General features: G+C 38.6%; 1 protein-coding gene across 2 annotated transcripts in view; it reads right to left on the reverse strand.

Annotated features, from left to right (window-relative positions):
- SEC24A (SEC24 homolog A, COPII component) overlaps positions 1-12,710 on the reverse strand; it is a 51,409-nt gene that overhangs the window by 16,019 nt on the left and 22,680 nt on the right. For both annotated transcript variants that reach the window (XM_077823621.1, XM_077823620.1), the window contains 8 exons: positions 12,584-12,686; positions 11,621-11,747; positions 11,118-11,227; positions 9,216-9,328; positions 7,682-7,800; positions 5,288-5,343; positions 2,443-2,649; positions 2,000-2,120 (listed from right to left, as the gene is read on the reverse strand). In XM_077823621.1, coding sequence (XP_077679747.1) covers positions 2,000-2,120; positions 2,443-2,649; positions 5,288-5,343; positions 7,682-7,800; positions 9,216-9,328; positions 11,118-11,227; positions 11,621-11,747; positions 12,584-12,686 — 956 coding nt within the window. The remainder of the gene's footprint in view (positions 1-1,999; positions 2,121-2,442; positions 2,650-5,287; positions 5,344-7,681; positions 7,801-9,215; positions 9,329-11,117; positions 11,228-11,620; positions 11,748-12,583; positions 12,687-12,710) is intronic.

The following is a 12,710-nucleotide window of genomic DNA, read 5'->3' on the forward strand; positions in this document are numbered from 1 at the left end:
ATAGCTGTTGCTGCAGTCTTCAAATATCAGTTCAGATTAACCTAAATTCTCCCTGTAATTTTATTTGCACGCCTGAACAGTTTAACATTAATAACCTTATTCTACACAGATACAGGCCTAGATATAATGTATAGATGTGACCAATAACTTGCATGTTCACTTGATTATGAAGGTTATAAAGTGTGAAATGAATTTAAAATTGGTCTAAAGGAAAGATGGTACCACACCACTCTGGAACAGAAATCAGAGGATACGTCAGGGGTAAGAAAGTAATTAAAATAGTAATGAAGCTTTCTCCTATAAAGATGTTTACTCCATCATGCACTGAGAGGTAAGAATGAAAATAAGTTCCTTCAGATTACTCACACCTTATTCCAGAAACAAAATAATCCTTTGAAATACTCCTACAAGTCGAGGGGAGAAGAGCCTCTTGGAAACTATCATGCTAACCAGAAGGAAGTTGTAATATTATGTCTCACTAACAATGTCATTATGCATTAAGGGGAAGTCATCTCAACGTGAAATTCCATCCTATCCAGCAGGAGTGGGGAACCTACGGCCCGCTGCTTCATGTCATGTGGCCTGCGGCAAGTCTCTGCGCTGTGGGCCGGAAGCACCAAGCCTTGGCGCCCATATGTGGGGCTGGAGCTGCAAGCGCCGGCTCACCCTGCTGCGGGGAGAAGCTAGGGTTGCCAGGCCGTTAAAAATCCAGTCAGTTCCGTGCAGCTCCCAGAAGTGACCAGCATGTCCCTGCGGCCCCTAGAACCAGGGGCAAACGGGGAAGCTCCATGTAATGCCTCGATCCCAAAGCCAGCTCCACAGCTCCCGTGGGCAGTGCACACCATGTAGAGTCCCCTAGCCCCTCCACCTTGGGGCGGGACATGCCGGCCGCTTCTGGGAGCTGCGAGGAGCCAGGGCAGGCAGGGAGCCTGCCTTAGCTCCACTGTGACGCCGAACAGGAGCCACCTGAGGTAAGTGCCGCCCAGCCAGAACCCGCACCCCAAACCCTCTGCCCTAGGTCAGAATCCCCTCCTGCACCCTAACTCCCTCCCAGACCCCAACCTCCTGCCCCAGCCCTGAGCCCCCTCCTGCACCCAAACTCCCTCCTGGAGCCCATACCCCGAACCTCCTCCTGCACACCAAACCCCTTGGCCCCAGCCCCACCCCAGAGCCCTCATCCCCCTCCTGCACCCTGAATCCCTCATTTCTGGCCTCACCCCAGAGCCTAGGGGAAGCCCTGAGCCTCCACAGCTCGCCCCACTGCAGGGGGAAGCCCCGAGCCTGTGCACAGCCCACGACTGACTTTTTCTGTGGGTCAGTAGCCCCTCCTAGTCACCCTATTCAGGTTCTTATACTGTGCTTGTCACCATGGTATCTGACATATGTTTATTCCAGAACAAAGGGAAATCCTCTTTGTAAAATTTAGGACATGATCTAGGAGGAAAAGGGTCAAGTTTTGTAAACAGAACTCTGTCTTTGAGCTGCCAACAGACACAATCAGATACTGAGCTATGAACTGCTTTGACATACAAGGATATAGCTACCAATTTTAAATTTTTTTAAAGAAGTCATCTCACGGCCCACATTAGTGAGGCTTTTCAGAATCTGGAAATGAGGAGATTATACCCAGATAGTTTAAACATATTTCTATTTGTTAAACAGGACTTTGTTTAAACATTTCTAGAACTTTGATTTTTGTCTAGTAATATTAGGGAACAAGTCCTGACAATGTTCCAAGAGATGAGAAAATCTCAACCCTCAGGTAAGAAGGAAACTCCTAAAATGAAATACCATAATCTCTACCCATAGAAATGTCAAACAGTGGATAGGGGAACATGCAGTCTCATAAGTAACCCTCTTGGGCATGGTTACCAATACCAACCATTACATTAAAATGGTAGAATATGCTTAAGTGAAAGAGCAAAAAAAATTTTTAGTATTACAGTGTTCATTAGAACACTGAAGCTACAATCTTAAACAGCAGCTTATGACGACTTACCTAATGAAGCCAAGTCAGAATACTGCCCACTAAGAAGGAACAAGTCAACTGCAACCTGCTGCCCTGAACAGTCCAAGGCTAACTTCTTATAGAAGTCAGTGGATGGTGTAAGATGTATGTCCTGTTAATACAAGGAAACAGAAGAGAGGAATTCCAAAAGGCACACGCTCCTATGACCTAATTTCAGGGATGCTCAGCACTGCATCTCTCACTCTGACTTTAATGGCTGTTCTGAGTGCTAAGTATTTTTCAAAATCAGAGCATTACTCTGTGTTTATAGGTTTCCTTGTTAGTAACGTTTGATTAATACAGCATAAGAACGTCAGCTCTCACAACAGAACTATAATAAAACTAAGATAATCCAAACCATGCAAAATTTATATAAACTCATTCAACAGGATTGTAAATTTTCATAATCTGTGTTTAAAGAGTGGTTTTGTAACCTTTGCAGATGCTCTTTGGTTCGGTTCTTCTCGGGATTTCAGCGATCCCACTCCTACAGATGGAAGCTGTGTCTGGAAGACAGAAATTCGACCACCAGTGGGAGACATCAGTTTGAAGGCGGCCTGCAGCGCAGGTCCCAGAGCACTCTGTGTTTCCAGGGATTTGGTGAACATCTGAGGCAAGGTCCTCAGTAAATCTTGAATTAGCTGGTATAAAGTAAAAAAAAGTACTCAGAATTAAAAAGTTTCAGAAGAGATTTCTCCTCTGTTGCCCAGGCTATATAATACCAGCAGTATTCAATGTTACACGCATAAAAAAGAGATAAATTAAATACATACACAAAAAAGTAACATTTAATACCTTAAAACAAGATGTGAGGGTAGTTTGCTGTTTTACAGCACCCAGCCAGCATTGAGGCCTCTTAATATCTGGCTTTTTATCTGACCTCTACTTTTTCACTTGAAATTTAGCATTTCTAAAACTGTAGGAACTAATTAAGAGTTATTTTCAACATTTTGCCTCAGATGACCAGAGCAACTTTTCCAAGTTAAATAATTCACTTTTTCCTCGTCTGCCATGTACTACACACATTAAGTGTTGATACACATGTGCTCCTCTTTGAGCAGAGTGGATGTATTGCTCTCATCTAAAAATAACTGGGAAGAAAGTCCCAAATCTGCTCCAAACTAACTGGAGGTATGTGAACTGCCACCATAACCCAAGTGTCCATGTGCAAGTTCTCAGGTTTTACCTAGAGTGACATTCTACAGTATTCCATAACCTATTGCATCTAATAAAACAAGTTCCCAAGCACAAAAAACTAGGAACTCAATATGGCAAAGCTTGCCAACATTTTAAGTAGGGCTTTCAAGCGATTAAAAAAAATTGCGATTAATTGTGCTGTTAAACAATAATAAAAGACCATTTATTTAAATATTTTTGGATATTTTCTACATTTTCAAATATATTGATTTCAATTATAACACAGAATACGAAGTGTACAGTGCTCACTTTATATTTATTTTTTATTACAAATATCAGCACTGTAAAAAATATAAAAAATAGTATTTTTCAATTCACCTAATACAAGAACTGTTATGCAATCACTTTATCATGAAAGTTGAACTTACAAATGTAGGTCTACTTCTTGTTCAGCCAATCGCTCAGACAAACAAGTCTGTTTACATTTGCAGGAGACAATGCTACCCACTTCTTGTTACAAAGTCACCTGAAAATGAGAACAGGCGTTCACATGGCATTATTGTAGCCAGCATTACAAGATATTTAGGTGCCAGATGCGCTAAAGATTCTTACTCCCTTCATGCTTCAACCACCATTCCAGAGGACATGCATCCATGCTGATGACTGGTTCTGCTCAACAACAATCCAAAGCAGGGCAGACCAACACATGTTCATTTTCATCATCAGAGTCAGATGCCACCAGCAGAATGCTGATTTTCTTTTTTGGTGGTTTGGGTTCTGTAGTTTCTGCATCGGAGTGTTGCTCTTTTAAGATTTCTGAAAGCATGCTCCACACCTCCTCTCTAAGATTTTGGAAGGAGGTTCTTAAACCTTGGGTCGAGTGCTGTAGCTATCTTTAAAAATCTCACATTGGTACCTTCTTTGCATTGTCTCAAATCTACAATGAAAGTGCTCTTAAAATGAACAACATGTGCTGGGGCATCATCTGAGACTACTATAACACGAAATATATGGCAGAAAAATGCGGGTAAAATGGAGCAGGAGACATACAATTATCCCCCATGGAGTTCAGTCACAAATTTAATTAACGCAGTATTTTTTTAATGAGCATCATCAGCATGAAATCATGTCCTCTGGAATGGTGGCCAAAGCATGAAGGGGCATACAAATGTTTACATATCTGACACATTAAATGCTTTGCAATGCTGGCTACAAAAGTGCCACGCGAACGCCTGTTCTCATTTTCTGGTGTCGTAAATAAGAAGCGGGCAGTATTATCCCCCATAAAGGTAAGCAAACTTATTTGTCTTAGCGATTGGCTGAACAAGAAGTAGGACTGAGTGGGCTTGTAGGCTCTAAAGTTTTACATTGCACTCACACAAAAAAAAAACAGTTATGTAATAAAAAAAATTCTACATTTGTAAGTTGCACTTTCCCAAAAAAGAGACTGCACTACAGTACTTGTATGAGGTGAATTAAAGATACTATTTCTTTTATCATTTTTACAGTGCAAATATTAGTAATAAAAAATATAAAGTGAACACTAACTTTGTATACTGTGTTGTAATTGCAATTAATATTTGAAAATGTAGAAAAATATCCAAAAATATTTAATAAATTTCAATTGGTATTCTATAGTTTAACCATGTGATTAAAACTGCAATTAATTAAGATTAATTTTTTGAGTTAATCGCATGAGTTAATAAAATTAGTTAATTGCGATTAATCTTAAGTTACTTCACCTAGTAAGAGACATGCATTGGATTCCCTTATCTTTAAATAAAGAGACCTGAGATATTTAAAGGACACCAATGTAACCAGTGAAATGTAACCAATTAAAAGTGATTTGGCAATACTCTGCTTGCTTGCTTGTTTTGAAGAAAGAGGAGTCTCCACAGAGAAACTGGCTGACTACACAGGGGAAACAGCAACACTAATTACATACAACGCAGTTAAACGCACAAAGTAAAACTGAACAAAATATTTCCATTTATTTCAGTTACAGTAATTTTTGTAATAAAAGTAGACAAGAAATTCAGACAAGTGTGATTTCAATTGACTATCTCATTAAGTACTGTACAAGTTATCAAATGCACTTCATACTGCCTGAATGTCACCAAAACAGTTTAAGACAGGTCTTACCTCTTTGTTTTCATTTAAGTTTACTAATAAGTTCTCTGGCATTGGTATAAACACATCTGGAAGAGCAGAAAAATGAACTGATTAAAGCTATCTGAAAACATTTCAGCTAGTTTTCAGACCAGTCTGGGTCTTATTCTGCCCTCAGTTATACCCGTGCAATCCCTTGCATTTCAATTTGAGATAATGATTATCTGGCATGAAAAGCAAAAGAGTAAAAGAGAATAAGAACATGGCCTGTAAAGCAGAAGTATTGTGAAAAACTATTAGGTGCTCATTTTTGTAATATTTACCCTATCCAACATTATGCAATGAAAGGTCATTTTAAATTAAATGGCAGTACAACTAAGAGTAAAAGAAAAAAAAACCTTAAGCATCATGTAGCCACTTAGGAATTATAGGAAGCTACTGAGATCAACAGTTTAAATAGGATTGAAATACAAAGTTTAGATAATTTTAGGAGTTAAACTAGAATGCCAGGAAAGTTGACTTCATGTTTCAGGTCATGAACAGCTCACCTGTGAAGGCCACTAAAGAAGCCCTACTATACGTCACAGCCTTGTGCAATTAACTTTAATGGACCTTAGCTGAGACTCTAGATACTTTAAATAGATTTCACTACTCTCTGAAGCATCTGGTGCTGGCCACTGCTAGATGAATTAGTGATCTGATCTGGGAATTCCCAGCATATTGAGCATAAGAACAACTATATTAGCTCAATATTCTGTCTCTTACAGAGGACAGTACAGGGCAAACAACTGATCCGTTCCCAGTTGTCTAGTACCAGCTGGCAGCAGCCAGGGTACGTCTACGCCAGTGCGAGGGGGAAGGCTAGGATCCCAGAGCCCAGGCTCGAGTCTGAGCTTAAATGTCTACATAGCAACTTCTAGCTCTGCAGCCCAAGTCAGCTGACCCAGGCTAGCCACAGCCCTTTTATTCCAGTGTAGACACACCCTCAGAGACTTAAGGAGACAGAGTTTGGGGTGGCCTCTCTGACCATCTTGGCTAATAGCCATTGATGAACCTATACTCCATGAACTTGTCTAATTATTTTTTTGAATGCAGTTATACTTTTGGCCTTCACAGCATGCCCTAGGGCAACAACTTTCACAAGTTGACTGTGCGTTGTGTGAAGTAGTACTTTCTTTTGTTTATTTGAAACCTGCTGCCTATTAATTTCACTAGGTGACCCCTACTTCTTGTGTTATGTGAAGGAGTAAACACTTCCCGATTCACTTTCTCCACACCATTCATGATTTTATAGACCTCTACCATTTCCCCCCTTAGTCATCTCTTTTCTAAGATGAACAGACCCAGTCTTTTTAATCTCTCCTCAGTGGAAGCTGTTCTAACACGCTTAATCATTCGTCTTGCCCTTCTCCAATTCTAATATATCTTTACTGAGATACAGTGACCAGAACTGCATGCAGTATTCAAGGTGTGGGCATACCATGGATTTATAGAATGGCATTATGATTTTTTTTGAGTTAATTTTCTATCCCTTTCCTAAGGGTTCCTCGCATTGTTAGCTTTTTTGACTGCTGCTACACATCAAGCTGATGTTTTCAGAGAACTATCCATTTCACCCTTGTGATTGTTTGTGTTAATTTCTGTTTAACTAGCTTCCTCATGTTTGTGTAGTTCCCCTTTTTTAAGTTAAATGCTACCATGGTGAATTTCTTTGACATGTTTCCCACCTAGAAAGATGTTAAATTTAATTACATTATGGTTATTACCAAGTGGTCCAGGTATATTCACCTCTCAACCCAGATCCTGTACTCCACTTAGGACTAAATCAAGAATTGCCTCTCCCCTTTTAAGTTCCAGGACAAGATGTTCCAAGAAGCAGTCTTTTATGGTATCAGATTTTTAATTCTGCATTCCTTCCTGAAGTGAAATGTTCCTAGTCAATATGAGGACAGCTGAAATCCCCCATTATTATTATTGAATTTTCTGCTTCAAAGCCTCTCTAATCTCCCTGAGCATTTCACAGTCATTGTCACCATTCTGCTCAGCCGGTCGATAGTATATTACTATTGCTATATGCTTATTGTCCAAGCACGGAATTTCTATCCTTAGAGATTCTATGGTACAGTTCAATTCATTTAAGATTTTTTACTATATTTGACTCTATTCTTTCACATATAGTGCCATTCCCCCAATAGTGTGACCTACCACCATTCCTTTAAATTTTGTACGCTGGTATTATCATGTTTCATCAATTATCCTTATTTCAGAAAGTTTCTGCAATCTTAATTATGTCAATATCCTAATTTAATACACGGCACTCTAGTTCACCCATCTTAGTATTTAGAGTTCTAGAGTGTGCCAACACAGTATGTCAAAATCATTAGGTATCATTTTATAAAATTCAGTTTAGACGTTATTCTTACATACCTTCAATATCTGAAACTATTAGCATCTGAGGCTGAGAGAGACCTTCCTGAAGACTGTAGAAATGGATTGTGCTGTCAAATGTTATAAAGCCTATTTTTGTTCTAGTGTTCCCAGGAAGCCTAAAAATCAAAAAAGTGTTTAGCAAGTCGATTTTGGATAGCCTACACTGTTCAAGTGCAAGTACGTTCTCTCAGAGCTATTACAATGACATAAGGTAGAGGGACATTTTATTCCTGCTGGGAAATGCAGCTTCTGCAATATCCATTACATCATTCTCAGGCTAATGCTTACACTTCCCTCCCCCAACAAGTAGTTAGAACAACTGCAATACTGAAATTTGTTCATGGCTTGGCTTTGAGCTATTTTACAGCAATAAACTGACACTACCTATGTTGAGACTTACTCTAAAGCAATGGTTTTCAACCGTTTTTCATTTGTGGACCCCTAAAATTTTTTGAATGGAGTTGTAGGCCCCTATGGAAATTCAACCTGTCGTCTGCATGGGGGAAACTCCCTAACAATCCCACCCCGCCCCCGCAAAAAACTTGTTCCATACCCTTCCCACCCATACCCAACAGCCATCCAAGTTCACACCCAGGATCTTTCCCAGCAATTTATTTCCCTCTCCCTCAGCTCCTCTGCTACCCCGACTCCCCCAAGCCTTTGCACTGCTTCTGAGGGGTGTGGGAAATATGGTTCTGTATCGTAGTTTAAATGAATTACTCAGAGTTCTATATTAATATGCCTAGTAAGGAATCTATTTGTCAAAAAACATTTCCTGAATCTTTTTGGTCATCTGTATTGTTGACAGGTATTTTGAAATAAATCACCAAAAATAATTGAAACTGGTGTGATTATATTGTGTTATTCTGACAAATAAAATATGCAGAATTATAAAATACGGTGCACATAATTTTTTAATGCTGAATTCCACCAGACATAAAAGATGTAAAGCATTACACAAGTTCATTGTGGGAGTAGCTATAAATTGTTACCTTGTGTGCGTGTATGTATAGACACACTTCCCAGACCTGAGGAAGATCATTGTGTAAGCCTGAAAGCTTGTCTCTCTCACCAACAGAAGTTGGTCCAATAAAAAATATTACCTCACCCAACTTGTCTCTCCTGAAAACCTTTATAGACATGTATGTGCATTTGTTGCAAGGAGTGCACACTGAATTACTGTTTCTAAAGCCATAGTTCCAAATTTTTGTTCAGTGCAAACCTATGATATTCTTATGCATTTTTTTTTGCATTATTAAAGCAAAACCAAGAAGTTGTATAATCAGACTGACAGGTACATTTTAAAATTAGGGGTTTTATCATTGTATCTACAATTGATAAGAACCGAATTTAAGGCTAATTCCTATGCAGTACTTTGAAAATTTTCCTCTCTGTCATAAATGGACTGAATTAAAATCCTGTTCACACAACATTAAACTAGTTTCACAGATCACAAAAAACATTTCCACAAAGAAAACACTGGAAATACAAGGAAAAAAGATTAAATTCTGAGAAGAGAACCAAAACTTACAAGTCAAGATTGTCTAATAAGGTCTTGCAGACTGTATTCAGGTATCCTGTTTCTATTGCATTGTGGGAGACGTCAAACACAAAGAGATACACAGGAGGTTGAGGTGGACGTAACTAAAAAAAAACCCAAGAGATTCTTAAAGTCCAGTGATTGAAACGGTCAGTCTCAGTTTATTGGTTATATTGCAGGTTTATATAGCATCACTCAGAACGCATCCCCGAAACAGAAATATCTCTAATTTGTGTAATAGCGGACAAATAAGCAATGATAGTACAGTAGGAAATATGGAGGAAAAACAAATGGGATAAATTCTAGTCCTTGCTAAAGTGAAACTGTCAGATCAAATTTGGCCTGAAACTGATGTTTGTAAAAATAAGATTTTACAAAATCCAGAGTCAACAAGAATATTCCCATGTAATTTAGAAAAATTACCAAGGGACTTTTTTTTGACCATTCCACTGCAATATTTGTAACCCAAACAGTGTAGCATCCTGATAGCGTGCGAGAGTCCAATAGTAATCCAGAAGTAAAAGTGACAAATCATTCAAGCTGAGATAATGCAAGGAAAAAAATATATAAATATCAATGTTAGCTTTCTGAAGTATTAATTTTTTAAAACCTAAGGTATTATTTTGAACAAATTAATTTGTACTTCAATGTATTTGATTTGATGTTGTCCCTTTAACACGCTGTCTTCTCCAAGTTCTCAGAACTGGTATTTTCCTCTCTAGATGACACATCAGTTACTTTAGAAAAGTGCAGACACAATACATTTCATCACCATTAGTTTAGTTTAGCTGGTACTGCTTAAAGAGCAGATTCTGCAACCTTTATCCAAACAATCACTGAAGTCAATAGGACTACTCGGGTGAGCAAAGGTTGCAGAACTGGACTCTTGGTCTATTACCCAGTGGTTTTAGTACAAGTATATCATCTTAAGTACAGTTTAAGCCACTATAACGATGAAATTTTCCAATATTTTTCATTACAACAATATTAAGAGCTAATATGAACCAGAAATAAAGATTAACATTTAGAAGATGGAACCACAATTTTTTATATATATTCTTTAAGATTCTTTGCCTTAACACTCCAGACATGTTAACAGAAACTAGATCATGGCATCCTATACCAGGGGTTTTAGGGGTCCTGAATACATCTGGGGTTTGTGAGAGAGACAACAACCGTTTCTTTATATCAGAGGGGTGGGGTCCAAAAACTTATCATAATTCAAGGTCACAATACAGAAAAGGTTCAGAACCACTGCCACCCAAAGCTATAACTGCAGAAGACAAAACTGATCAATCTCAGATGCACTGTTAGTGGGCACGATCACATGACTTTTACTCATCTACCAAAAACAGAAGTGCAAGCAATGATTGTGTACAATTTTTCTTGATATTAATATTTCTTGATATTGCTGTACATTAGTATAAGAAACCCTGAGGTTTCTTGAAGACACCATGAGGGCTTAAAAAAAAAAAAGATTTGAACCAGGGATTTAAAAAAAATGAAACACAGGCCTCTACCATTTGAGCTAACTGAGGCCCCCTTTTGCTGAGACAGCAGACTTCTAGTCAGGAAACAGCCACGAGAGTGAGAACTGCTTAGATGCACTAGCCCAGTGGAGTACCTTAGCGCTCTTCCTTGGGACCTAGCAGTACCTACACATTTTCCTGTATAAAAGTACAAAGTGATATTTGCAACAACTCAGATGTTAAAGTTACATAATACTGTTTGAAAAAGCCCATCTTGCAAAAATTTCTCAGATATGCTCTTTGTGGCAGGGATTGCCTTACTAGGAGTCTGTGGAGCACTTACACAATAGCCATCTTTTCTGATTGAAGCCCCTAGACATTAAAGCAATATATAAAAGTTTAATAAGAGGAACCAAAACCTCACCATGTATTCGGAGGGAGCCATGAACTCAATAGTAGCATTTTGAACTTCAGGTCTTTTATGAGGTTCTCCATATACTCTTGTCACAGGATTGTACATGAATTCTTCAGGAACTACATAAAATGAAAATTATAGTATTATTACAATTCACACTAAAGTACACAAATATTAACTGTGCTAGGATTTAGCACAGACATGTCTGAGTAACCATGCTGTGTCTGCAGTGAGATACTGTGTAAGAGGAAATATATAGGGGTACTAAGTAGGGCAGTACAATAATATTTCCCATTTGGAGACTGTTTCAAACTCAGTGAAGCTCTTCAGTGATCACATCTTGGTCCATAGCGGAAGACTCCCTGTATCACACAATCCTGATCTGGGAAGGACCAGATGTATAGCAGCAGACCTCAAATGTCAGGATAAAAGTGTATTGATGGAATGCACATAGAAGTCCAATTCAAAAGTTGACACTAATGTTTAAGTGGGCTCATTGGTTTAAAACCTACCGTCATTCACTCTATAACACAAGTTGCACTTCCATCTCCTTTGGTCTAGAAAGCTGACAAAAGGGTTAATATACGTCCTGCAGGAACGACATCTCACAATTGTACTGGAGGTGACCACAGGTAATTGCTGGAAAAGAGGAACTTCTGCTTTAAAACCCTAAAGCAAGATACTTATGACATATCTACAATAGTAATACTATCTTCTCTGTGCTCTGAGGTTAGCCAGCCTAGATGCAACACCCACTTAAGAAACAGAATAGAAGAAGAAAATACCCCTAATCCACAATGTGCCCCCAAAACTTTAACTGTTAGAAAGGTTGGTTAAATTCAGGCTCTAACCTACTTAACTGTGTATGTTTCTTTTTCAAAAAAAAATAAACCTCTCAATCAGCATGTCTAATTTTGTATTTTCAGTTTATTTTAAAAAGACAGAACACTGTCCGCTAACTCAGCACTGCAGAAACAGACATTACATAAATAGGTATGTTAGAAATTGAAGTCAACTGCAGAAGTAACAGGCTGTGGGACCCATATGAACGGGGCCACACGAGACTCAGTTTTTGACTTAGTTAAGAGTTAGTGCTCAGGGAACTGGAGTATAGGAAGAAATCAATGGCTGCAGCTAGTGATTAGGTGACAAGATAAAACCACACAAGCTATACCAATATTAAAATATATTGACTCGCTTCATTATAGATTGAGTGCTGTACTGCACCTCAGAGCTTCCAATATCATTTAAGATGAGGCTAGGGATTGTAATAGTGGGGGCAGATATTTAAAAAGATGACACTGGTTTTCATGGAGCAGAAGCAAGATGACTAAACAGTTTTCTATGGGATGTTTTTTCCTGGGCCAAGATTAGCTGAGACATTTGTCTCTTATAGAGTTAGTTATCAGTTATCGAACTCTAGTACAGGTATAGATGACACTACAGTATTTAAAGCTTTGAATATTTCATCATACCGATAAGTCTTTGAAAGGATGAAGCAGGAGCCCCAAAGGAAGTTTGGCTTTATTCAATAAGGCCTGAGTTTGAGGAATGTTAGTCAGGGTACATCGGAACAACCTACATGAAAGATAAAGGGTTATT

This window comes from Eretmochelys imbricata, chromosome 8, assembly GCF_965152235.1.
Source record: "Eretmochelys imbricata isolate rEreImb1 chromosome 8, rEreImb1.hap1, whole genome shotgun sequence".
Classification (NCBI taxonomy): Eukaryota; Metazoa; Chordata; order Testudines; family Cheloniidae; genus Eretmochelys; species Eretmochelys imbricata.